The following is a 26,397-nucleotide window of genomic DNA, read 5'->3' as shown; positions in this document are numbered from 1 at the left end:
TCAGACAAAGTTGTCATGGTATGTTCCTTTCACTGGAACTCAGGTGCCAAGCCCAACCGCTGAAAAACAACCCCACACCATTATCCCTGCTCCACCAAACTTTACACTTGACACAATGTAGTCAGGCAAGTACTGTTCTCCTGGCAACTGCCAAACCCAGACGGATTGCCAGACAGAGCAGCGTGATTGGTCACTCCAGAGAACATGTCTTCACTGCTCTAGAGTCCAGTGGTGGCGTGCTTTACACCATTGCATCCCAAGCTTTGCATTGCACTTGATGATGTAAGGCTTGGATGCAGCAGCTCAGCCATAGAAACCCATTTCATGAAGTTCTTGAGATAATCTTAAGGCCACACAAAGTGTGGAGGTCTGTAGCTATTGACTGCAGAAAGTTAGCGACCCCACTCTGTGATTTTACGTGGCCTACCACTTCGTGGAGGAATTGCTGTGGTTCCAAATTGCTTCCACTTTATTGCACAGGTGGCAACCTATCACGGTACCATGCTTGAATTCACTGAGCTCCTGAGAGCGACCCATTCTTTCACACATGTTTGTAGAAGCGTCTGCATGCCTAGGTGCTTGATTTTATACACCTGTGGCCATCGAAGTGACTGAACACCTGAATTCAAGGATTTGGAGGGGTGTCCCAATATTTTTGGCAATATAGTGTAGATAAACAGAGCATTCTTATTTCAATGTTGTTATTTAAACAGTTTGCCTTGTTAATTTAGTTTAACACCATTAACAGCAAGCCAAAGAGAGCAAGGTTTCAAGTGATATGCATTCATACACTGACATTATGTTCTGCACAAGAGGCGTGATTAACTAGCATAATTCAAATGACTCTGTATGCAATTGGATAGTCCTTCATCCAATCAGACCACAAGAGGCATGATCAATGGGCAACGACCCATCGCTTCTCTATCCGTCATCGTGTTAAACCCGCCAAAAGCGTGCCAGGTGGATTAGCCAGTCTTTGATTGGTTCCCGCAAAATTGTAACAGAAGCAATAGAAATGAATGTACAGGTTTCCAGACTGAGTTGCAGGGCGAAATCAAATCGCCGGCAGATCAGGCTGGGTTTGCCAGTCTAACTGCTCAGGTAATTGAGTCTGATTTAACACTTTAAATCAGTCAAGTAAAATAAAGATGCACTTTTCTGGTAATTTTATTTTTTATTGGTTGGGGCATTCTACAGCCCTTCATCAAAATTCTGAACACAGCTTGCCTGCACAAATCGTACAAAACAGATTACCACTATCTGTACCTAAATTCTGGTTGGGTGGGCAGGGGGTAGATGTTTGGGTGCGCTCAGCCCACCCCTGCACATGCCTAGAACCGGCCCTGCAAGGCTGTCTATTTTGCCATCTGCTCCTGAGCACCCGCCAACTGACATGACTGTTCTCAGAAGGGTACACATGTTTTGTGGCTACTATTTTGAAAAGGAAGTCTGAACTGTTGTGTTCTGATGTAATGTGTGTGAGAACGGAAGTGATGAATATACAAGATGGGTGAAGTTTGCTACACCTCTTGAGTGCTTTATTATTTAATGTCTCCTGATAGGTACATTTTTCTACAATAAGATCTAATAGTACCAAATGTTTCAGAGATAAATGTGAAAATAAAGTGGAATGTATTGCTGTGTTAAAAAATTTAATTGAAAAAATTGAATGCTATGAATGGTTTTGGGTTTTGTTTCACATTTATGTTTTCATGTCTTTTATTTTGTAATTTCATAGCCATATTTCAAGTTCCTGGTCCTATCATGTGATCATGTCTTGTGCTTCCCCTATATGTGTCATGTTCTGATTGGTGGTTTTGGTCATGTGTCCTATGTTCTTATTGGTTCCTTGTCTTGTGTCACATTTTGATTGGTTATCTGTCTTGATTGTTCACATGTGTTCCTTGTTTGGTCATTAGTCTTTGGGTATTAATAGTACTCTGTATGGGTACAATATGAGTATTGGACCCTGTAACCAATGTTGGAGAGTCTCATGCATCTAGTCTTGTCACGTCAAGTTCATGTTTCTTTTCACGTTTATGATAATGTTATGTTTATTGTCAAGTCTAGTTTAAGCTATCGTTAGTGATGGAAAAAGGAGGCTTCCTGAACCACTGAGACCTCGCAGCCCATTGCTTCACTAAAAGGTTCATTACCTGAAGCTTCATTCATCATTGCTCACTAGTGACACCTAGCTACTGTGCAAAGAAATAGCAGACAAATCCATTAATCCTGAGCCAATGACATTTGTCCATTGCCTGGGTATAAAATAAAATATGTATCTTTCTCTGTCTGACTTTACTTGGACAAAGACAACTGTCACTGTTCATTAATTATTTATTTATACTATGATCAACCGTGCTGTCCAGCAGATGCCAAAGGACACCTTATAATAGAGGGAAACTCTATTAGAGAAAAACTATCTAACCTAATAGTAATAATGTAGTAGGCTATACTGTAGTATAATAACATAATGTAATAATATATAGCCCTAACACATATGAACCACAATAACGACAATGACACAACTCTCTGACTCTCTGACACACAATTCTAGTACTCCTAACACTTCTCTGAAATAGCACAACAACCAGAAGGTGGCGCGAGTTTCGAACCCGAAGCGACACTCAGACCGAACCGATGATGGTCGTATTCCACACAAACCGAGGCCTCGTTTTTCATTGGTCACGTGATTTCTCCGTTAACAACACAACTTTACACCACTGCATCTGACGCTTTGCATTACACTTGGTGATGTAAGGCTTGGATGCAGCTGCTAAGCCATGGAAACCCATACCATGAAGCTCTCTTCGCCCTGTTCTTGAGCTAATCTGAAGGCCACATGAAATTTGGAGGTCTGTAGCTATGGACTCTACAGAAAGTTGGCGACTTCTGCGCACTGTGCACCTTAACATGCACTGACCCCACTCTGTGATTATGCGTGACCTACCACTTCTTGAGTTGCTGTTGTTCCCAATTGCTTCCACTTTGTTATAATACCACTAACAGCTGACCATGGAATATTCAGTAGTGAGGAAATTACACAAATTGACTTATTGCACAGGTGGCAACCTATCACGGTACCACGCTTGAATTCACTGAGCTCCTGAGAGCAACCCATTCTCTCACAAATGTTTGTAGAAGCAGTCTGATTTTATACCCCTTTGGCCATGGAAGTGATTTGAACACCTGAATTCAATGATGTTGCTAAGGTCATATTGAATGTTCTACTCTTTACATGGACAAAAGGATTAAGCTTTTGAAACTCTACACAACATGCATGCAACAGACATGATATTATTAGTTCAGCATAGGTTCTCAGCTACTGTGGTTTTCTTCTCACGTCACTGAATTCACCATTAAATATTCACCTGAACAGTTTATTATGTTTTATATGGTATCATTGTAATCCTTTACCATCAAAACATAGGGGTATACTCTAAAAAAAAGGTTCTATATGGCACCAAAAATATTTATTTGTCACAATCAACCACTTTTGGTGCTATATAGCACCATATCTTAACATGTTCTGTATATGGTAGCGGTGCTATATAGCACCTTAGTCAAAGAACCGGTGAAGAACCTCTGAAGAACTGCTGAAGAACCACTGAAGCACCAAAATTGGTGCTCTATAGCACTTAAAAAGGTTCCCCTATGATTACGAGCCAAGAACCATTTTTAGTGCCATATAGAACCTTTTTTTTAGAGTGTAGACATCACCTTTTCTGTGTTATCATGTTTGATTCAGGAGAGATATGATACAAAATACATAATTTGGTTATGCTGGTAAGTAAAATAGTTACCATGGCGACCACAAGTTTTTTTGTGATGGCTCCATTTCTGAAAATATTCAGGGCCCCAATTTGTACAAGTGTACCAAATTTTGTGCTTTTATGACGAAGTATACATTATTTTCACATATCACCGTGACTATAAGGGCCACATTATTGAAATTCACCTGATAACTTAATCCAAGAAATTCCTCCACTTATGACTAATGGCATACACAAGACTAATGACCAAACAAGGAACATCTGTGAAACATCAAGACAGAGAACCAAACAAAATGTGACTCATAAGACAAGGAACCAACAAGCACATTGGACACATGTTTAAAAAGTGGTTTCATTTGCACATATGACTATACTTGCCCTAAAATAAGAAAATGTGTTAAAAGTTTAAGCAGTGGTACTCGGGAACTAAGGATGAAATATGTAACATAAAATTAACAGTTTGTGTTCACTCTTAAAATTAAATTAAATTCACATTTATTTGTATAGTGATTTTTTTTATTGCTTCAAAGCCGCTTTACAGAAATGCATGTCTACATTACAATTTATGTGATTTATGTTTATTATGAGTGATTTGTTGAGGTGACTGTGTCCAATGTATTAATGTATTAATTTAAAGCAGAAACAATTAGTTGTGAACATAATGATTAAATGATAATATATAGAAATGTAGCATTGGTGAATGTTGATTTAAAGTTTGCATCATCTGAAGTCCTGTCAGGAGTTAGTCATCTCTTCACAGGTGTTGGGGCATCTGAAGTCTTCATAAGGGGCTGGATCCAAACTGGAGCTGACATACTCTCTAGTTAGCTCGAGATGGGCATCCCGAGAAAAAAAATAGAAAAGCAAATGGAAAATAATTAGCATAGCTGCTGTTCATAACATTGGGCAAAGATAATCATGTGCATTTGATCTGATGTGACTGGAGTACAAGGTTATGAGATGCATTATGTGAATGCTTGGCTAAAGAGATGTGTCTATAATCTAGATTTAAACTGGGAGAGTGAGTCTGAGCCCTGAGCATTATCAGGAAATCTATTCCAGAGTTTAGGAGCCAAATGCAAAACCGCTCTCCCTCCATTAGTGGACTTGAATATTCTAGGGACAACCAAAAGTCCGGGGTTTTGTGACCTTATAGGTCCCATGGCATGAAATTTTCATTTTATGAGGTTTTTCAACATTAATATGAGTTCCCCTAGCCTGAATATTGTCCCCAAGTGGCTAGAAATTTTGATCGGTGTAAACCGAGTTCTGGCTATCTTTCTCTGCCTTTGAGAAAATGACAGCTCAGATGAGCTGATCTGAAATTTTCCTGTTATGACGTCATAACAGGAACTGTTACCTCCCTTTCCTCCGCCCATGCGAGCGCCATATTTGTTTGTCCTCGAGAGATCATGGCTTGTGAACGAGTGAATGCTGGCAGTTTCTCAGTTTTTGGATGTACAAATGAAAACAGGTCTTTTTTCAGTTCCTTCTGATCTGTGATCAGTGATTTCTGATGTGTAGCTAATTATTCAAGTTCACACAGAACTTTATTATTCGTGCACACGCTGCGACTTCTCTCTCTCCTGACAGAACGGTGTTTTCGTGTTTTCTATCTTGTGAGTCAGTGTTTTTGTACATCCTCGTGGCGTCTATCTGTTCTAAAATGTGCATACAGTCGTGAGTTTCTGCTCAACATCGGCAGAGCCACATCTTTAGAGATAAACCTCATGCACGCCAAAGCTCGGGCTGCACTGACCGGCCAGCCTTCAACATCACCGACCCCCAGTACTGCATCTCGCCCACAGCGGAGGCACCATACACGGCGCGAGATTAAGCAGAAGGGGGCTAGGCTAGCCAGCTATCCCCACAATAAACTGGATTACATTTGATTACTGCGATGTTGTGTCTTTGTTTGCGCTGTGTACTCAATGACGCTTTTCATATGATAGGAAAATATCTAAAAATAATGCTATAATCAACACTTACTCGAAACTCGTTCATCTCGACAGCTGTAATGGTACATTACATGTGTCACAAAGTTGGTAGAATAAGGAGGTAGATGGGCTCGGCGTGACTGGGACTCGTGTTTATTATTAGACCTCTCAGATACAAACAAAATAAACTTGCGCTGACAGCGCTCTCACAACTCAGTACAATATCACTTTGTTAGCAATCTCTCCGTCTCTGGTCCATTGGTGTCCGGTTCGCGAACAAATCGTTCTTTTGAACCGGTTCTTTTTAGTGAACCGGTCGAACCAGTTCACCAAATCGGACTGAATCGTTATAAACTTTACTAAAGTTACTAACTTTCTGACATGAGTGATAGTCCCTCCGACTAGAAATAAACTAATAACCTGAAGTATATGCTAGTAACTACAACAGTTCACTGAACTGAGACGTGCTGAAAGAACTGATGAGAAGTGTACTCAGGTCCATCCGTCTCTCTGGCAGGCTCGTACCTCATAGACCTCGTTAAACCACGCCCCCTCTGCTACACGATCTAAAACTCATTTCAAATGCAAAGATGTCAGCCAATCGCAACAGTGGCCGTTTTTACTGAAGTCTCACAGCAGACAGGCCCCTTGAAACAGGGCATTCAGCCAGAGGGCAACCATCAGTATAGAAAAAATGCCTTTTATTTCCAAATTATGACATTTAATGATATAAAAATCATACTTACAATATAAGTACACCTCAGAATACATTATAAAATAAAATAAAAAATCCATGCCATGGGACCTTTAAAGAGTGTGATTGATTGTAGGGCAACAGAAGATCAGTTAAATACACATGAGCTAAACCATTTAGGGCCTTATAGGTCAGTAGCAATACTTTGTAATCGATACGGAAAATTGGTGTTATATGATCATATTTTCTTGACCTGGAGAAGAACTCTAGCAGCTGCATTTTGGACTAATTTTAGCTTGTTTATTGAGGATGCAGGGCAACCACCTAATAATGCATTACAGTAATCTAGTCTAGAGGTCATGGATGCATGAACAAGATTTTCTGCATCAGAGAGAGATAGCATGTTCCATAGCTTAGTTTTTGAGGTGGAAGTAGGCTGTTTTTGCAACATATGAAATATGATTTTCGAAGGTATACCCAGGTATTTTACTGTAGAGGATGAAATAACAGTACATCCTTCTAAATGCAAATTGTATTCTAAAAGATTCTGTGTACAGGTTTTTGGTCCAACAAGTAACATCTGAGTCTTATTTGAATTGAACACAGATCCTTGCGGCACACCATAATTTGCTGATGTTATCTTCGATTTTTCCCCGTTTAAATATGACATGATTAACATGATAATCATCTGATAGGTATGATATGAACCACCTTAATGCCTGTCCCTAAATACCAGTGTAATTTTGTAGTCGATCTAAGAGTATTTTATGATCTATAGTGATGCAGCACTAATATCAAGTAAAACTAGTATTGAGATACAGCCTTGGTCAGAAGCTAAAAGTAAGCCATTTGTCATTTTTACGAGCACAGTTTCTGTTCTATGATGGGGTCTGAATCCGCAATGAAAATGTTCATAGATATAAAAAAGAAAATTCAAGATCAAGCTAATGAAGTGTCTAACCTCAAGATAATTTGAGGTTTGAAATAAAAAAAACAAGGAAAACCAGAAAGTTCTGGGTACTTGGCCCATATGTTGTCTTCAGCAAGGGGTGGCTGTGAAAAAAGCCATTTGTTGAATTGATGAATTGGTTGAATGTCCTGATAAAACTAAATTCGATGCAGAATTTCTCCATCAGTACCTTTTAGTCCTCTTCATGATACTTATGTTTCAATTAGAAATCAACTAGGTGGGGGTATCAAACCAAAACAATTATTCTTATGAGTCTGTCAAAAAATTTTTTATTGAGGGACCAATTTGACAGAGGCTCCACTTGTACCTTTTATTAATATATGTTTGCATCGTTAAGGCGGTTACTCAGTATACTCAGATGGAAATATTAATAACTGCAATTAATGAACTTCTTATTCATTTCAGTGATGCCCCTCTTGACCGGGTCTAAAAACAAAGACACTGTGCTTATTAAATTATAGAGACACTTGAGAACTTTCATACTCTAAATTATTTAATTGTCTTTCTTTTTAAAAAATAAACTTTTAATGTGTGTAAAATACAATCAACTGTTTCGAAGGGCAGCCAACCAAAAACAGGGATGATAATGACATGACCAACCCAATCTCATGAGAAAAGTTGGTGATTTCAAATGAATTTGTATTCATACCTTAAACCTAATTTGTCTGTGAGGTCAATGCCGATAAAAAAGTATTTAATTGCTATGAGAGTGATGGACATGACATACATTCACTTTATAGCTAAAAGTTTTAGGACGTCCGCCTTTACATACACATGAACTTTAATGACATCACATTCTTAATCCGTACAGTTTAAAATGGAGTTGGCACACCATTTGCAGCTATAACAGCTTCAACTCTTCTGGGAAGGCTTTCCACAAGGTTTAGTAGTGTTCTAGAAGCGCATTTGTGACGTCAGGCACTGATGTTGGACGAGAAGGCCTGGCTCACAGTCTCCGCTCTAATTCATTCAAAAATGGGTGTCCAGGTTGAGGTCAGGACTCTGTGCAAGCCAGTCAAGTTCCTCCACACCAAACTCGCTCATGCATGTCTTTATGGACCTTGCTTTTTGCACTGGTCAGCAGTCATGTTGGAACAGGAAGGGGCCATCCCCAAACCGTTCCCACAACGATGGGAACAGCTGCTCGGCCATGGAAACCCATTCCATGAAGCTCTCTACACACTGTTCTTGAGCTAATCTGAAGGCCACACAACGTTTGGAGGTCTGTAGCTATTGACTCTGCAGAAAGTTGGCAACTTCTGCGTACTGTGCGCCTCAGCATGCACTGACCCTAATGTGATTTAAGTGGCCTACCACTTCATGGCTGAGTTGCTAATTGTTGTTCCCAATTGCTTCCACTTTATTATAATACCACTAACAGTTGACTGTGGAATATTTAGTAGTGAGGCAATTTCATGACTGGACTTATTGCACAGGTGGCAACCTATCACTTGACCACACATGAATTCACTGAGCTCCTGAGAGCAACCCATTCTTTCACAAATGTTTGTAGAAGCAGTCTGCATGCCTAGGTGCTTGATTTTATACACCTGTGGCCATGGAAGTGATTGGAACACCTGAATTCAATGTCCCAATACTTTTGGCAATATGGTGTATGTTTAAGAGTGTGTGATTAGTGTTTAGTCGTGAACACATTGCTAAATACCTGTCGATACACTACTTGATTTTAGTTTCGAAATGAGTGCTAAGATAGATCTGAAAAGGATCGTAGGAAATGATGGTGTTCTTGTTCATGCCAAACCAATGTGTGGTCAGTGTGAGACTCTCTTATTTAAGCCTCCCATGTAACCACACTCCTCTAATGCTTGTACCAAATTAACCCTCCAGCACTCCTCAAACTCCCCCCTCCTATCAGAGGCCATTTGGCCCATCACTCATTCTAACTCTCTCACCTTCTCCACTCTCATTATTCCACTGACCATGCATGTTCCAAAAACAGATCAACTTTTCATTTCAGTGCTACCCCCTACGTATACTATCCCCTCATGCTCCATGCCCACCAAATAACCCCCCACACTTTCAAGTCTGAGACGCCGAAGACGTTCAACCCCTAGACTATAACTCAGTCCTGCCAAGCCATACGCAACTGACTGGAATTTCGGGGTGTGGCGATGGGCAACTTTGACCAATAGGGCAGCTGGCAGCAGTATAAAACTCTGCACATGTGTGAATTTATTCGCTCTTTCTGTCAGTCCATCACTCCTGTAAGGAGGGGGTCCAAGTAACGGGGGGCAGATTTTGTAGTACAAAGAGCAAAAAGAGCAATAAAGACTAAAAGGAACGGACAGACCTGTTTAACTAAGCTTTCGCCACTCCTAAAGATCCTTCACCCCTGACAGGATGGAGGACTCATACGCCAAGAGCACGACTGAATGTCTGGCCTACTTTTCGGTTAATGAGACCACCGGTCTTAGCCCTGATCAGTTCAAGAAGAACCTGGATAAGTACGGCTACAATGGTGAGATTAATGATATGTCTTAAAGATGCATGCAGGGTTTCACAGAAAGACAACCAAACACTCTAAATGGTGGAAAGATTTCTTTTTAGGAAGGCACACAGATAGATAGACACATACAGATAGTACAACAGAGCTTTTGGGTTAAACTTTTAAATAGCGAAAATAGTATATACAATTGCACAGATCTTAGACAATCTTGATAATAGATGGTTTAGTATATTCTGAAATGTTCAGACTCTTCAGTGACATTTCAAGGAACATCAACAGGTTGTGGCACAGAAGCTGAGAAGCTGGGATTGAAAATAGACTTTGGCAGAGAAGGAGAAGGGAAGAAAGACAGGTGATGGCACAACGGCCTTGCTTGGATATTTGAGAGGTCTTATTAGATTAGCAGTATTTCAAGCAGATGGGGGAAGGGAATTCTTAGGTGCTGGCTGAAGTTGGCCTGAGAGATCAGATATGTTACTGTAATTACAAAGTCATGATTTAAAAACCATGACCACTTGTACTGAGAGGATTTAGCATGCACAAGCTCTTTGTAAAATTCAAATATAATGATTCCAAGTGTTGGAAAATGTCCCTTGTTAGAAAACAGGTTTCACATTAATGTTCAGGGTTTATTTACATTTATTATTATTATTAATATTATTATTATTACTATTACTATTGTAATTTATATTATTATTATTAATATCAGTTGTTGTTTGCGTTTTTTAAATTCATTATTAAAATGAATATGTTCATTATTTAAACATTGAAATATTTCTCATATGTGTACTCAAATATATTAAAATATAATATAATATGAATATGAATATTGAAGCTGGGATGGAATGTAAGCATTGCTTTAAAACTGTTCATATTTTAAAGTTTAAAAATATGTCCATTTCATGTCCAATAGTTGTTCCTGTGTGAGATACACCATACTAATACTTCCTGTCAGTCGTCTGCAAAATTATTGAAATGCCTCAAGTTCATTTTTTATGTTTCATATGAAATCATTTAGAAACAGTTATGCCATAATAGCTCCTCTAGGATACAGTACAATATTGGCCAGTGTAATATTGTTGTGCTGTCTTGTTTTTTGGTCAATTATTTACTCTCTCTCTCTCTCTCTCTCTCTCTCTCTCTCTCTCTCTCTCTCTCTCTCTCTCTCTCTCTCTCTCTCTCTCTCTCTCTCTCTCTCTCTCTTTCTCTCTCTATACTTTGTTTCTCAGAGCTGCCAGCTGAGGAGGGTATGTTCAATATGTTCATATTAACAAGTCATCAATTGAATATCAAAATCTACTAAGTAAGAATTGAACTAAAATCCTGTTCCTTTTAGGAAAATCCATCTGGGAGCTGATCGTTGAGCAGTTTGAAGATCTGTTGGTCAGAATTCTGCTGCTTGCTGCCTGCATCTCTTTCGTAAGTCACGTAAAAGTGAACAATTACAAAAAAGCTGCAAATAAATCTGCCACCACAGAGAAATATCCATGTCCATGTCTGAGATGTTAACATACCTAAATATTAATATCTCACCAACAAAAAAATATTTTGGTCCCAAAATATATTGAACATAAAGAGAACATTACAAAAAAGACTGATCATTTTTAGAACAAAATAGTTACATACCCAACAAAGACATTAATGAGTATGTTGTCATAGTGATGTACATACAAAACATATCAAACACTTTTCGTGTGATTTAATCAGATCTGTCAGCATATAGATACAGCATGTCACACACTTTTAAACATACCCTTTAAACTTGAGTGGTGTGTCGTGTAAACAGCTGTTGTAACATAGTGTTGGTTGCCTTTCTGAACTTAATGCTGTAACATACACCACGGCCACGTATGGTCATTTATTAAGGTGCACATGCTAATTTGCCATTTTATTTAGCGTTAAGGGAATGTGCAAAGGTCTACATAGTACTGTGAACAGTATAGCATCCGCCTTAAGATATGATGGCAGTATTACATATTGCAATGTAGCATCAAACAGTTTGCTAAAGAGTTGATTGATCTTGTGTAAGGAAGCCATACGAGTGGTGTCATTTATCCCATAGTTTTCTAAGCAGGAAAGACTCTGTAAGGTGGATGTTTGGAAGGTTTAGCGGGTATTAGGGTTAAAGGTGAAGATGGGGGGTATTAATGTCCAACCCCCACCATACTGCGCCTCAACCAGCTGTTCGAATGACCTTAGAAGGAAAATATTGAGGTGCTCACAAGACGTGTGAAAGGGCGACTGGGTTTATTTTAAGCAGGACTCAAGTTGAAAACTGAAACTCTATCCTTTAAAAAGGTCAAGGGAGATGCATGAGAGAAAGTAAAGGGAGAGAGGATATAACTGTAGGCCTGTTGTGCAACAATATTGTGAAATAATGTTTTGATGGCTTTTATTGTATGCATGCATTGCACAAGAATAGAAATTAGGCCAACCAACAGCATCATGATGTAAGAATTGTATTTCTCATGTTCATAAATAATATTTTCGGTTGGCCCAGTGAGCCTTTAAGCCACTGATCAATAAATCAAGAGTTTATACAGGCAGATACAGGTACTTGTGAAATGTCTTTTTTATCTTCTCTAGAATTTTTATATTAATTAAATAGTTGCAGAGAAATTGTACTACAATTTGACTCCAGATTATTTCAATATATTCCATTAATGATGTAAGAATCTTATTCTTTTTAATCTTATTTATTACATATTTTTCTTCTGAAATAATTACCAGGATATTCAGAGGATAGCACCAAGCTGAAAAGTCTTAACATGATCTGCTGTAAAAGTGGAAATATTTTCCCTGAATGGAAATCAAGATCAATATGTATTTTGTGCTGGCTTGTAATGTCTGTATTTGTGTTTTTTTAGGTCCTGGCCTGGTTTGAGGAGGGTGAAGAGACTGTAACTGCCTTTGTTGAGCCTTTTGTCATTTTGCTCATTCTCATCGCCAATGCCATTGTCGGTGTGTGGCAGGTAATGCGCCAAATGCACAGTTATTATTGATTATTGATTTTCACAACGTGAATGCATAACTCATGGGCACCTGTATGCAAACCAAGCATATGTCTTGTCTGTCATACAGGAGCGTAATGCTGAGAGCGCCATTGAGGCTCTGAAGGAGTATGAACCTGAGATCGGTAAGGTCTACCGCTCTGACAGAAAGAGTGTCCAGAGGATCAAGGCCAGGGAGATTGTCCCCGGTGACATTGTGGAGGTGTCTGGTAAGACTCTTTGATGTCGTTGAATCTTTAGTTTGTAATATACTTTGCACAGTTTGCATATTTTCTTTATGCATAGAAACCCCCAATGACTCATTATCTAGTATCCAGTATCTCTATTACACCAAATGGATTTGAAATTATTGTTTGGAGTGTTGAGGTTAGGGTTAGGGGTTAGGGTTAGGTGAGATTGATGCTGTCCGTCTTTGTTGGAACACACTAAAAACCCTGCAAGGCCAGTTTGATTGACAGAAGCTACAAGATGTGAAATATTATAGGGCTACACACTGTGTATTAAAGAACTACTTACAGCATTACATTTATAGCTTGAGGTAGCATGTCTAGGTCATTATGATAGAGTAGTTCTTCATAAATCATGTTGCTGATTTATTGCTGCCACTGGCACAGAGGGTACATACACTATAATCTTTGTGGTCCATGGCTATATATTCGAATCATATATTTTTAGTAATTTCAAGTTCCCTGTAGGTCTAATTTTTACTTCAGGCTCTTTTTGTTTATGCACTGGTCATGAATCACCACTATCATTCCATACTGAAAACTCTCTCTGTTTCCTCTTCCGTAGTCGGTGATAAGGTTCCTGCTGACATCAGGATCACTGCTATCCGATCCACCACCCTTCGCGTTGACCAGTCCATCCTTACTGGTTAGTGCTTTTAACAGTTTATACCTATGGATTTTGAAAATATACCTTTTGCGGCCCTGGGTGAGATCATGCAATTTGGCCCACTAGTGTCAAAATTGTCCGAAACATTAAAACTATATTACCACTAAAAACATTACAAGTAGTTTGTTTTTAATGAAAAATAATTGCTGCTTTACTTTAGAAGCAGTTCCTCTGTTTTCCAATGTATCGAGAACTCAATATCCCAATGTATTTGAGTAACACAAATATTCATCATAGGAAGATGATCCCCATAATTTCGTATTGCATTTTTTGGGATGCAGTTGGTTATTTCAAGTTTTTTCTATTGTATTTGTATGTAAATATTGTTATATTTTTGCACAGGTGAGTCTGTCAGTGTGATCAAGCACACCGATGTTGTCCCCGACCTTAGAGCCGTCAACCAGGACAAAAAGAACATGCTTTTCTCTGTGAGTTTTCATCAATACACTCTTCCAACTATATACAGATTTGTTTTATACCTCTCCAATTAGCTATATTCCTCCATACACACAAGCTTCTGGAACAAAGTTCCTCTCAGATAATGATAACCCTAACCTTAACCCAAGCTGGTGACCACGATTTCGCCCAGTAGAGGATGTGTCTTTGGAAGGTTAAGCAGATAAGAAAGTTGTCCATACCTCAACACCAGCCTAATCTTAATATCTTAATGGTCAAGAGCAATATTGTTCCAGGAACAAGAAATTGATCCAGAAAAAAATACTATTTGGGTAAATCATTAGTTTCCTCTCCCACCTACAGGGCACAAACATTGCTGCTGGCAAGGCTATTGGAGTTGCTGTCGCTACTGGTGTATCTACTGAGATTGGTAAAATCCGTGACCAGATGGCTGCCACAGAGCAGGAGAAGACCCCTCTGCAGGCCAAACTGGATGAGTTTGGTGAGCAACTCTCTAAGGTTATCACTCTGATCTGCATCGCTGTCTGGATGATCAACATTGGTCACTTCAATGACCCCGTCCATGGTGGATCCTGGATCCGTGGTGCTGTCTACTACTTCAAGATCGCTGTTGCTCTGGCTGTGGCTGCCATCCCTGAGGGTGAGCATGATAACACGTGCAACACATATCTCAAAGTTTATTTTTCCCCATGGTTTATTATGTAATACCCACTATGCAACACATTATGCCCACAAAACCTTATCCTTGTGTCTATACTTTACATGAAGCATAGTTATTTTCTAAATCTATCAAGATTATGACAAGATATTAATTCATCCATAAACTCCTTTCCTCTCATCAGGTTTGCCTGCTGTCATCACTACCTGCCTGGCTCTTGGTACCAGACGTATGGCCAAGAAAAATGCCATTGTCCGTTCACTGCCCTCTGTGGAGACCCTGGGCTGTACCTCTGTCATCTGCTCTGACAAGACTGGCACCCTGACCACCAATCAGATGTGTGTGACCAAAGTAGGTGTTGCATGTACACGCATCCACTAAGAAATAATGAAGCTAATACAGATACAGTATATTGTTATCTTAAAGGTGAAGTGTGTAACTTTTCCAGTTTTGAACTCGTCACAATTTAAAGGTAGGGTAAGCAATTTTGGAGCGGCTAGCAGAAGCAAGCTAGCTTTGAGAGCATAAGATCCTACCCTCACTTTAGTACGTTGTCCAAAGCCCCGCCTCCTCTAAAACACATAAACGCAATGCGCACACAGAGCCAGAGCAGAGTCTACAAAGTGTCGCTAAAGACAGCGTTAAACAACCTCACATCTTAAATTTCATAACATTACAATAATAATGAACGTAAACAACTTAGAGCACTGACCTGTACCACCTGACTGCTGTAGTTTCATTTTGCCGTTGATAGTGTTGCCATTAAAACGCATTCTGAGGATGTGAACAGCTCCCAGTAGAATGTCATGGGTTTCCATCTCTTAACTTATGGTAGTTATGCACATGAACCCAGTATAAGCTCGTTGTTTGGTTTAGGAGGAACTGTAAAAGGCGGCTGCTTTTTGTTTGTGGTACTCAGTGACGTCTGTCTAACTCTGCATAGCATGAAACACGATTATGAAGCGTGATGTCTGGGCAAACAGGGTGCATGGTGGTATGCAAATACATACGTTGATAGGCAGGTAGGGCATCTTATAGGACAAATATGTTATGGTCCTACGCCTTCCACAGAAATAGAAATATATTTAGACCATTTTACTTAATGATTGCTATCAGGATATGAAGAGGCTTTCAACCAGCATAACAAAAATGTTTCTGGAAAAAAAATACCTACTCGCCTTTTATCTGCTGCGACAACAAGTCATTAGTAGGCTGACTTCAACAGTTCACTTTCGTGTTGCCAACTTTTAAGTTCAGGTTGGAGTGAGATTTCTTTTCCCTCTATTTTAACCTTAAATACTACACTAATTTTAATATAAATAGTAAAAATATATTAGAAAATATATATAAGAAAAAAAGCTTAAATCAGCTCATGGCCAGCTAAGGACCAGCATACTAAACCAGCTTAAACCATCAAAACGGACGGTGTTTATTGTTTGAATTTCTGTTCTTTTTTTTCTTTTTTTTGAAAACTTACACAATTTGAAAGCTGAGGTTTTCATATCAAAAGTAGGATTTCCAATTTGGCCAAATGTATGAGAGTTGCAAACCTGTAGGCTAAGATGACATTTTATACCTTTAAACAGTCTGGTTTGCCAACCAAGTGTTAAGAGTTTGTGGAAGCTATTACTATATTTTGAACAATGGCAGCTTGGAAAAGGAAGTAGGTATGTTTGGAAGCCTTTTTCTAAAGCACATTATTTTTGCATTGTCATTGGCTGCTGCAATTGGTGCAGAAATTACACACTTTACCTTTGAACATAAAGTAGCCTATAAGTCTTCACATGTATACATTTATATTAATATGGACATATTATTACTTTCAGACTAAGATGAAATTGTATATCATTACAGATGTTCATCATTGATAGAATTGAGGGTGATCACGTTGATCTTAACTGCTTTGACATCTCTGGCTCCAAGTACACACCTGAGGGTGAGGTGTAAGTACACAATTAAACACTTCCTCTAAAATGCTCCTTTTTATTATCAGGCTATCAACAAGTTAAAATCATAAATGTAATCTGAGTGCCTTCTTTTTCTCAGCACAAAGGGGGGTGCTCGTGTTGACTGCAGTCAGATTGACGGTTTAGTTGAGTTAGCCACCATTTGTGCCCTGTGCAACGATTCCTCCCTTGACTACAATGAGGTGAGAGACACATACTCTTTCACACTTCATTCTTTTATTCTCTTATCTATTTTTGTCCCCCCAAAAAAACTGTTATCTTCCTTTGTGTTACAGTCCAAGAAGATCTTTGAGAAGGTTGGTGAGGCCACTGAAACTGCTTTGTGTTGCTTGGTTGAGAAGATGAATGTTTTCAAGTCCAACGTCAACAACATGTCCAAGATTGAGAGAGCAAATGCTTGCTGTAGTGTAAGTAGAGGAGTATCTTCCTAAAACATCAGTAATGTAGCTTGGAGCTGATTGTAATGTAACTCAAATTTCCATTTCCATCTCGTGTAGGTTGTTAAGCAGCTAATGAAGAAGTGCTTCACTCTGGAGTTCTCCCGTGACAGGAAATCCATGTCTGTGTACTGTACCCCTACCAAGGGTGATGCAGGCAGCAAAATGTTTGTGAAGGTATGCTATTTCACCATCATGTCTCTCACTCAAAAAAGTTTCATGGTTTCTTGGAAGTTGCTAGATGTTTCATGGTTTCTTGGAGGTTCCTTGCAAATACCATGGTATATGATATGGTACCATGGTGCATTGCTAATCTAGTGCATCATGGTACCACGGTACCATCACAGTTTTTTTTTTTTTTTTTTTGCAAGGGTTTAAGAAATAAATAGTCAAAAAAATGGTAAATATTGATGGTGATCTTCCCCTAATAATAGATCCATCTTGTGAATCTTCTTCTATTTTTTTTAAAATAGGGTGCACCAGAGGGTGTGATTGACAGGTGTGCCTATGTACGTGTTGGTGCTACTCGTGTACCCCTGTCTGAAAGTGTAAAGGATAAGATCCTGGCCACCATCAAGGAGTGGGGTACTGGCCGTGACACTCTGCGTTGCCTGGCACTGGCCACCCGGGACACTCCCCTGAAAGTTGAGGAAATGGTCCTTGAGGATGCTACTAAATTTGCTGACTATGAGGTGAACATCAAATCTAGCTAAGAAGGCTGCCAACCCATGCTGGAGGCCAGCATCCAAAGCATTCCATATTGTCGCTGTCAGACAGAAACCTTTGTATGTTTAAAACCGTTACTTTTTAGGGGGAAAAGTGTTGGTATCGTTACTTTAAATATGGTCAGATACTTGAATGTGTCATTATATTACCGGTATTAACATTTTACCAAAACTAACTCAAACAGAGCTCAATTTGTTTGGCGAATATGGAGATCCGTATTTGTTAAGCATTGAGGTTTTGCCTACAGTTTGAGAATCCAATGGAGTAACACATTTTTTTTGTACAAAAACGTTTAATTGGTTAAATATTTGTAAAACTCATAAAAGGTGACAAACAGCACTGGTTTATGAAGAGAGAAAAAATTAAAATGACGAAATGTGGAGATAGCGACAATATGCTCCAGCTATGGTGGTCCAGCAAGAATGATGGGTTAAATGAAAAGGCTAAACTACATAAAATCTTTGTCTTGCTACTTCCTTGTCTTGTTCAGACTGACTTGACCTTCGTTGGCTGTGTTGGTATGCTGGATCCCCCCCGTAAAGAGGTTACTAGCTCCATTGAACTCTGCAGGGCTGCTGGCATTCGTGTTATCATGATCACTGGTATGCTTTTTATCCATCCTTTCATCAGGCATCTCTTTCAATATTTGATTGTTGCAACACCTGACATGTCCACCAAATAACTAAAAAAACGAATAACAACTGTAAACCCTCAGGGGACAACAAGGGTACCGCTGTGGCCATCTGCCGTCGTATTGGCATCTTTACTGAGGATGAGGATGTGACTGGCAAGGCTTACACTGGCCGTGAGTTTGATGACCTGCCCCATGCTGAGCAAAGTGAGGCTGTCTGTAGGGCATGCTGCTTTGCCCGTGTTGAGCCCGCCCACAAGTCTAAGATTGTTGAGTACCTGCAGAGCTATGATGAGATTACTGCTATGGTGAGACATAAGTACACTTGCACTTTACAAGCCAACATCCACAACACTATATCACATGAAAACCTGCCTTTAAGATGATACAGTAATGTCATTATCTTTGCTCTAGACTGGTGATGGTGTCAATGATGCCCCTGCCTTGAAGAAGGCAGAAATTGGCATTGCCATGGGCTCTGGCACTGCCGTTGCCAAGTCAGCCTCTGAGATGGTCCTCGCCGATGACAACTTCTCTTCCATTGTGTCAGCTGTTGAGGAAGGCAGAGCTATTTACAACAACATGAAGCAGTTCATCCGTTACCTGATTTCTTCCAATGTTGGAGAGGTCGTCTGGTAAGAATCCATGACCTTGTGGATTTGAATACTTCACTACTATACTTGAGTATTATTTTGGGGAATATGTTTACTTTGAGTTCTGTTAAAAAAATACTTGTACTTTGTTACATTTACATGGTAAAAAAAAAAAAATTATCCATTACAATTTTATGTAGACTTAAAAGTACAAAGTACAAAGTACATGTCATGCGACTTAATCGTTTCTCAATTAAAGAGAAGGGTGAACTAGAGTAATGTGAGATGAACTTGAGTCAAGTGTGAACACGGTTCATGATAAGTGTTGATTATTAGACTCACTATATTCAAATGTCAAACTACTGTAAAATCATCTGCTAAAAATAGTCAGAGCAATGAGAAAATAGTCATTTTTGACCAATTTCAGTTACACTTTATTTTAAGCTGCCTTTTTACACTGTGCGTAGTATAAGTAACTACATGTACTAACTATAGGGTTAGGATTAGGGTCTGGTTTAAAGTTAGTTGCATGTAATTATGCATAATTTCTAGTTATTACTACAGTAACTACATGTAACATATGTAACAATGACACTGTAAAATAAAGTGTTATCTAAAATTCTTCACAAAGTTTTTGCATCAAAAAAACTAAAATGGCAAAATCTCTTCTGCCTCTTTTTGAAATTTTTAAATACTTTTTTTTTACTTTCACTCATTTTTTGGGGGTATTTTTAATTAATTCATATTATTTTTAATACATTTCAAAATGTTTAATTAATTGAATTATCTGTGCTTTAACTTAAGTACAATTTCTCTGCACTTTTACTCCCCTTCTCACATGTGACATTCGTCTCGTTTCTTGTCTTTTAGTATTTTCCTGACTGCTGCTCTTGGTCTGCCTGAGGCTCTGATCCCAGTCCAACTGCTCTGGGTGAACTTGGTGACTGATGGTCTGCCCGCCACTGCCCTGGGCTTCAACCCCCCTGATCTTGATATCATGGGCAAGCCTCCCCGCTCTCCCAAAGAGCCCCTGATCTCTGGCTGGCTGTTCTTCAGATACATGGCCATTGGAGGTTGGTTTCTTTGTTATTTCTGTGGAATATCTGCTTACTCGTATTCTAGTACGTATTCTAGTATTCTAGTTTTGTTACTAAAGACTTGAATGTCCTCAGGATATGTGGGTGCTGCCACTGTGGGTGCTGCCGCCCACTGGTTTATGTTTGATGATGAGGGTCCTCATGTCACCTACTACCAGCTGGTGAGCAATATCTCCATCATATCATTATTATTTTCATCAAAGCTTCTTTATCTTATATGTTTATGCCTGCTAATTTCTCTTCTTGCTATAGTCTCACTTCATGCAGTGCCACGAAGAGAATGAGGACTTTGCTGGTGTTGAATGTGAGGTGTTTGAGGCTTGTCCACCCATGACCATGGCTCTGTCTGTCCTGGTCACAATTGAGATGTTCAATGCCCTTAACAGGTTACATCTTCACTTCAATTTATAACATCAAATATGATTTTGTCTTACATGAAGTTAGGGCGTTTTCACATGTATAGATTGTTTGTTTTGTTCAGAAACAGGGACTTAATTTGTTAGAATGTTGCATTTTCTTCTTGGTTTGGTTCACTTTCACAAGGCAACATTTCAAAGTGTACCAAAATGCGTTTATGTAAGCCACATGCGAGTACAACTGTCCTCTTATTGGTCAGAGTTACCTCCGCGCTTGCTTGAGCTTATTGTGGCTTTATTTTTAACCGTCGAGACACACAAACAATTCGAATGAAGCAGTCATTCCGGCTGTTAAATTATATACTACATTCATATTAATACTGCAGCAAATTCAAACAAGCTCTCTCTGGATCTCACAGCACTGTCTAGAGGTTAATTGTTTCAAGACACACACAAATAAGGCTTCATCGGGACATCATTCTCGCAAAGAGAAGTGCAGTTACACAACATTTTAAGATGAAGAGGGACTCTTTAGGTTTTCAACTGTGATGTGCTTCAACTAATGTGCTCACTCACAGAATCAGACACTATTGCTATCATAGCACATTTCCTTTTATGAATTATAATACCACTTGGTTTGTTCGTCCATTGTGTCGGATTGGTTTCACACCTCAAGTGAACCGCCCCAGAGTTTGTTTGCAATGGGGCAGAGACCACCTCATTCAGGCGGTCTCGGAACGATTATTTTGGTGCGGATCCGAGCGCAATTGCCTTGTTCAGGTATGCCTAAACGAACTGAACCAAGGGAGAAAACGCACCAGTTTCCGAAACAAACGCTCAGGTGTGAAAGCACCCTTAGGGCTTATGAATCTAAAAATCTAGAGAACTTCCTCGCCAGTCTAACTTATAGGCAGTATGGTAACCAAAATATTCCTCATAACTGATTTCTACACAGGAAGCAACTTAACCTATATGTATCACTAAAATTAGTTTTGTCTAATGCAGTAGATTTTCGGTATTTAATTAAGTATATGTGCAGTGTAATAACAATTTCCCTTGCTCTGACCAGGATATTCTTTGAGGCTCCCACAACACACCACCCAGAATATTGCATTTATCTCACTGTTATTCCTTTGGAACTCACTACTATCATTTAAAACATGGGGGGTGTTGGTTCATTTGAGGGTCATGACACACCAAGCCGACAGTCAGGTCATCTGTGAGTGTCTGTCGGTCTAGGTTTTGCGGTGTGTTCCACACATCAGCTCTAGTCGGGTTCATGTCAGCGGGAGTTTGCCTGATGCAGCATGTTGAGTCAGCGTCTGGAGCGTCGGTGAAAGAGATCGCTCTTATTGGCTGTTAAGTTTTAAGTCAATGTATGTGAAAAAAAAACAAAAGTGACGAAACTAAGCAAAGTCAAGGACGGAAGGCTGTACAAATTTTACGTCAGATTACCTGAGCATTCTAATTGTGAATATTTTCATAACAATGAGCTGCCTAGAATGGAGATAGTGATCAGCATGATTGATATTCAAAATGGCACGCAAACTCTGCTTTGTTTACGGTTTGTATATCTGAATTCTAGTTTTGGGTTGTCTTTTTGAATGACGAAAATAGACATTAAAAATAGAGTTAATACCTAACATGCATCTCCTCTGAATTTCCTTCTTCTTTTTTTTTCATTTATCAGCATAAATTAAAATAAAAAAAAAGGAAATTCAGAGGAGATGCATGTTACTGCCCAGTGTTAATGGAACCTAAGATGCATTACAATGCTGTCAGGTTTTGGAACAGAGCTAATGTTACCCTGACATTGATGGTGGTAATAAGGATTCCTCTCTGTGTTTCTGTGTCTTTCTCATTAGTTTGTCTGAGAACCAGTCCCTTTTGCGTATGCCCCCATGGAGTAATTTCTGGCTCCTTTCTGCCATGACCCTCTCCATGTCCCTCCACTTCATGATCCTCTTGGTGGACCCCCTGCCTGTACGTCTCTCACATTTATTTCATCTTGTTCTTTAAATTTGACTTTGTCTCTACACTGGCCACAATCTTTCTTTTCCTATTACAGATGATTTTCAAGTTGAATGCCTTGAACTTGGAACAGTGGATGGTGGTACTGAAACTTTCTTTCCCTGTTATCCTCATTGATGAGGTGTTGAAGTTCGTTGCCCGCAACTACATAGATGGTAAGTTCTCAAACAAATGTAAATATGCATTCTTCACAATTCACATAATTATAAAATAACATGCATTGAAGTAAACACATTTTAAATGTCAAACTACATTCATACTTATACTATTTAAACTTAATATGTTATACTGTTTATGCTGATTTTTAAATTTCTTCCTTAAACATAATTTCAATTAAAGTTTTCTATTAATTCTTTTCTATTAATAAATCTTTTTCAACTTGGTTGCACTAAAAAGCTAGTTTTTAATCCCACACTTATTCTTCTATACTTTACCTTTTCTCTCACACTCTTTTCAATTATTTCCCACTAACCTACTATTCATTTCTAGTCTAAACAGTCCCACCTCCCAGTTTTCAAGTAACAGAAGCAAGGTATCCAATACCCCTGTCAGAGCTGTTGTGCTTTACCTGTCTTTATACACGTCTATCTCTATACTTGTGCATGTTGGGTTGGTTGGTGTTGCTTTGAGAGAACATGCGGTTTTACATTGGTCAGTAATTATTAACCATGCATGGAGTACCTGTGAAATATATGCTGAACTTATCATGTGTCTTCCTCATTGACAAGGGTTTAATCTAGTTCACAGCTTGCACCAACCTGTGATTGCAAATCTTAAAATGTACTTATTTCTACTAAGTGAGAAGTTATATTTTACATCAAATACACTATAAACTAACTTCCATAATGTAAACTAACTACTTGTTAAATGGCATGTTACACAGTGGATATGCAGTGTGCATTTTGACAACCCTAACATAACCCTAAAATCTGATTAACTGAGAGGAATGTTGTTCCAGGACCATTAAGGATGATCCAGGAATGTCCTATTTGGGTAAATCGTGTTCTGCGAACAAGTTTGCTTGTGTAATTCATGTTGAACTCAAATATATTATTTGGAGTTTCAAGATACAGTGTTGTGAATGAATGCATTTGTTTATAGTACAATAATATGTATTGTAATGTAAGGGAATGTGGCTGTTGAGCTCCAATTAAAAGTTTACTGTGATTTGTTTCAGACAAAGGTTTTTAAGCACTTGCTATTTTGTTTTTGTATTGTTTTCAATGTGAATATGATGCTCTGTGATATATCGGAATACGGTATATGGTATCGTGATGCATGTATTTTGATACATACGTGTTGTGAGGTAGTGGATGACACCCAGAACAGGGTTTCACAACGACATGTTTTGCTACTTAATATTTGCTCAGTGTTGACCTGTTTATTGAAACTCCTCTTTTGTGCTTCCTAGGTAAAGCGTGAAGTGTAAAGACAAAGATGTTGGAGGGAAAAAAAACAGAAGACGAAGAAGAGAATGGCAAGAGAATGAATGGGGAAACATGGGAGAAGAGAGTATTTACATCTATTGAGACAGAAGCTCTCATGAGCCCATTCATAGAATGGAGAGCACAACATTATTGGAAAATATAATAAAGAAAAACAAAGAAAAACAAAACAATACTAAGTTTAGGAACAGAGATTAATATATAGGTCAGCCCTTCCAAATTAGTGTTTGAATGATGAATTGTTTTATTCTTAAAATGACTAATAAGTGTATTAAACATTTTTTGTTTGTATACCATTTTATAGTCTTTTATTTCTCTTCATTCAACCTCTTCATATAACAGCACATTTTGTGTTTTAAAGGTGCAGTAGCTATGCAATCTCCCAAAATCGTTGTTGAACACTGTTAATATTTGCAATCAAACCAAATAAACCCACTCCTCTCTTCATTGCTCTGCCTCCAAAATTCATAAACACTTTACTGCCAGCTCTGACCTTGTCTTGAACCCTGCGGCACGCTAACAAGGACACTAAACACCGCATTTTCTAGCGTCAGGCGCCATCGCACCTCTTGAGATCAGGGGAGTGGGGTTTACCTGCACAGCCCTCACTAGCTGGCCTCTGTTACACACGCGATACAAAAGGGGATGTCTACTTTTCATTGCAGAAGCGAAGCAAAATAATGCTTCACGAAAAATAAAGCCAAGATGACAAAAAATGAACATACAGTACACAAGAGTAAACACAAGCAAGAGTTGTTTGTTAGTCGCCCGCAGCACAGCAGCTTTAACCCTTTAAGGACCTCAGACTGCGCCATCTAGTTTCATGACAGAACTTTGTATTCACTTCATCTTCAGTTCTTAGATTTTTAGAATATTTGACCAAACAATGACACTCAAACCTGTCCTGTTACTATAGCTAGCATTACAAGAAAAGCATTTCTTGATTCTTTGAAACCGCATAACCAATGCTACTCACATATGGAGTGAGCTAGGTATGGATATTTTTTTTTTGTTGTTGCAAAACAGTCTAGCTTTTTCTCAGCTTTGAAGAGAAACTTATAAGCATGGTGATATGAATTCTGTTCATGGAAGACACAATGGATGCACAACTCTATACAAATTGGTGAAGCAAAGATGTCGCATTTAAAAAAAAAAAATCACTTCACATACAGTGGTGGCCAAAATTATTAGAACACCTGACAGATCTGAAAATACTAACCTTTTTCTGCCTCCAAAACAAGAATTAATTTCATAATGTTCATTAAACATTCAGATGGGTGCTCTGACCATCAAATATCAGAGGAAGTGAGTCGTACTGTTTCTTCTCCACATTTAACTTTAATATTTGGTATGTCCACCTTTTGCAGCAATTACAGCAGCACATCTCACTGGCATAGTGTCAATATATTTGCTCTGAAAACTTCAACACTAATGTTATCCCGTGCCTTCTGCAAAAGATGCCAAAGGCTTTCCTTTGAATGTACAATAGATCTGTCCAGTTTATTTTCCAACTCGCCCCAGATGTGCTCGATGAGGTTGAGGTCCAGACTTTGAGGGGGCCAGTCCATCATTTTCAAAGTTCCAGCAGATTCCTTCCGTCATAGGTAGTTCCGGCAATAGTTAGAAGAATGTTTCAGGTCATTGTCCTCTTGGAAACTAAATCCAGGCCCAATAAGACGACTCCCAGATGCCTAGTGTTCTAATAATTTTGCCCACCACTGTATTAACCTGTTAATTTGCGTCCCCTTTTTGCCCAAGAAATGGCATGATCAAATTAGATATAGTTTATGAAGCCTATGAGGACTACAAGCATAGTTCTGGTCTCATTTCTGTTGTAAAGTGTTTATAAAACAAATTTTGAAATATTTTTAACACAAAATGTAGCTATGAGTCTGATAAAATAATAACTCAATGGGGAATTGAATTAAAATGAAAGAGACTCGAATGACACTATAATTTATAAATAATTCAGAATTAATGTTTACACCTTAACTCATTCGTCCACCGATATGTAAGAATTTAGAGGGGACTATGTTAAAGGGAAACAGGTCTCTTTAGCTCAAATGAATGAATTAATGAATTCATAGGGAATTTTGAGAGTCTATTTATTTTAAAGCCGAGCAAATGACTCTTCCAGCATTCATTTGAACGGGCCGTAAATATCAACTCTGCAGCAGATATTAATATCCGAACAATAGTGAAACACTATTTAACAGCAAGGTAACTTAGATCGGCAGTTCAAGACATTAAATTGATAAGCACATAACACAAGAACAGTTATCTTTGAATACAA

General features: G+C 38.7%; 1 protein-coding gene across 3 annotated transcripts; it reads left to right on the top strand.

Annotated features, from left to right (window-relative positions):
* Window positions 1-9,408: 9,408 nt before the first annotated feature.
* Window positions 9,409-25,402, top strand: atp2a1l (ATPase sarcoplasmic/endoplasmic reticulum Ca2+ transporting 1, like). Of its 3 annotated transcripts, XR_013815403.1 has the most exons (25): window positions 9,425-9,853; window positions 11,071-11,088; window positions 11,178-11,260; window positions 12,709-12,813; window positions 12,923-13,061; window positions 13,645-13,725; window positions 14,089-14,174; window positions 14,506-14,803; window positions 15,006-15,172; window positions 16,676-16,764; window positions 16,868-16,970; window positions 17,064-17,195; window positions 17,286-17,402; window positions 17,699-17,917; window positions 18,442-18,553; window positions 18,667-18,890; window positions 18,997-19,217; window positions 20,046-20,248; window positions 20,348-20,433; window positions 20,525-20,658; window positions 22,494-22,611; window positions 22,697-22,814; window positions 23,149-23,191; window positions 23,618-23,652; window positions 24,071-24,553. XR_013815403.1 is itself a non-coding variant. In XM_079801708.1 (24 exons), exons 1-23 carry the CDS (start codon window positions 9,736-9,738, stop codon window positions 23,151-23,153), a joined length of 2,976 nt encoding a protein of 991 aa, XP_079657834.1. In that variant the 5' UTR covers window positions 9,409-9,735; the 3' UTR covers window positions 23,154-23,191; window positions 24,071-25,402. The 3 variants fall into 3 exon arrangements, 2 of the variants coding, with proteins under 2 accessions (XP_079657834.1, XP_079657833.1); XM_079801708.1 differs by lacking the exon at window positions 23,618-23,652 and having other exon boundaries at window positions 9,409-9,853; window positions 24,071-25,402; XM_079801707.1 differs by lacking the exons at window positions 23,149-23,191; window positions 23,618-23,652 and having other exon boundaries at window positions 9,409-9,853.
* The last annotated feature ends 995 nt before the right edge of the window (window positions 25,403-26,397 follow it).

This window comes from Gobio gobio, assembly GCF_949357685.1.
Source record: "Gobio gobio genome assembly, chromosome: 20".
Taxonomy (NCBI): Eukaryota; Metazoa; Chordata; class Actinopteri; order Cypriniformes; family Gobionidae; genus Gobio; species Gobio gobio.
The sequence above is the reverse complement of the archived record's forward strand: the minus strand, read 5'-3'. Positions and strand labels throughout refer to the sequence as shown.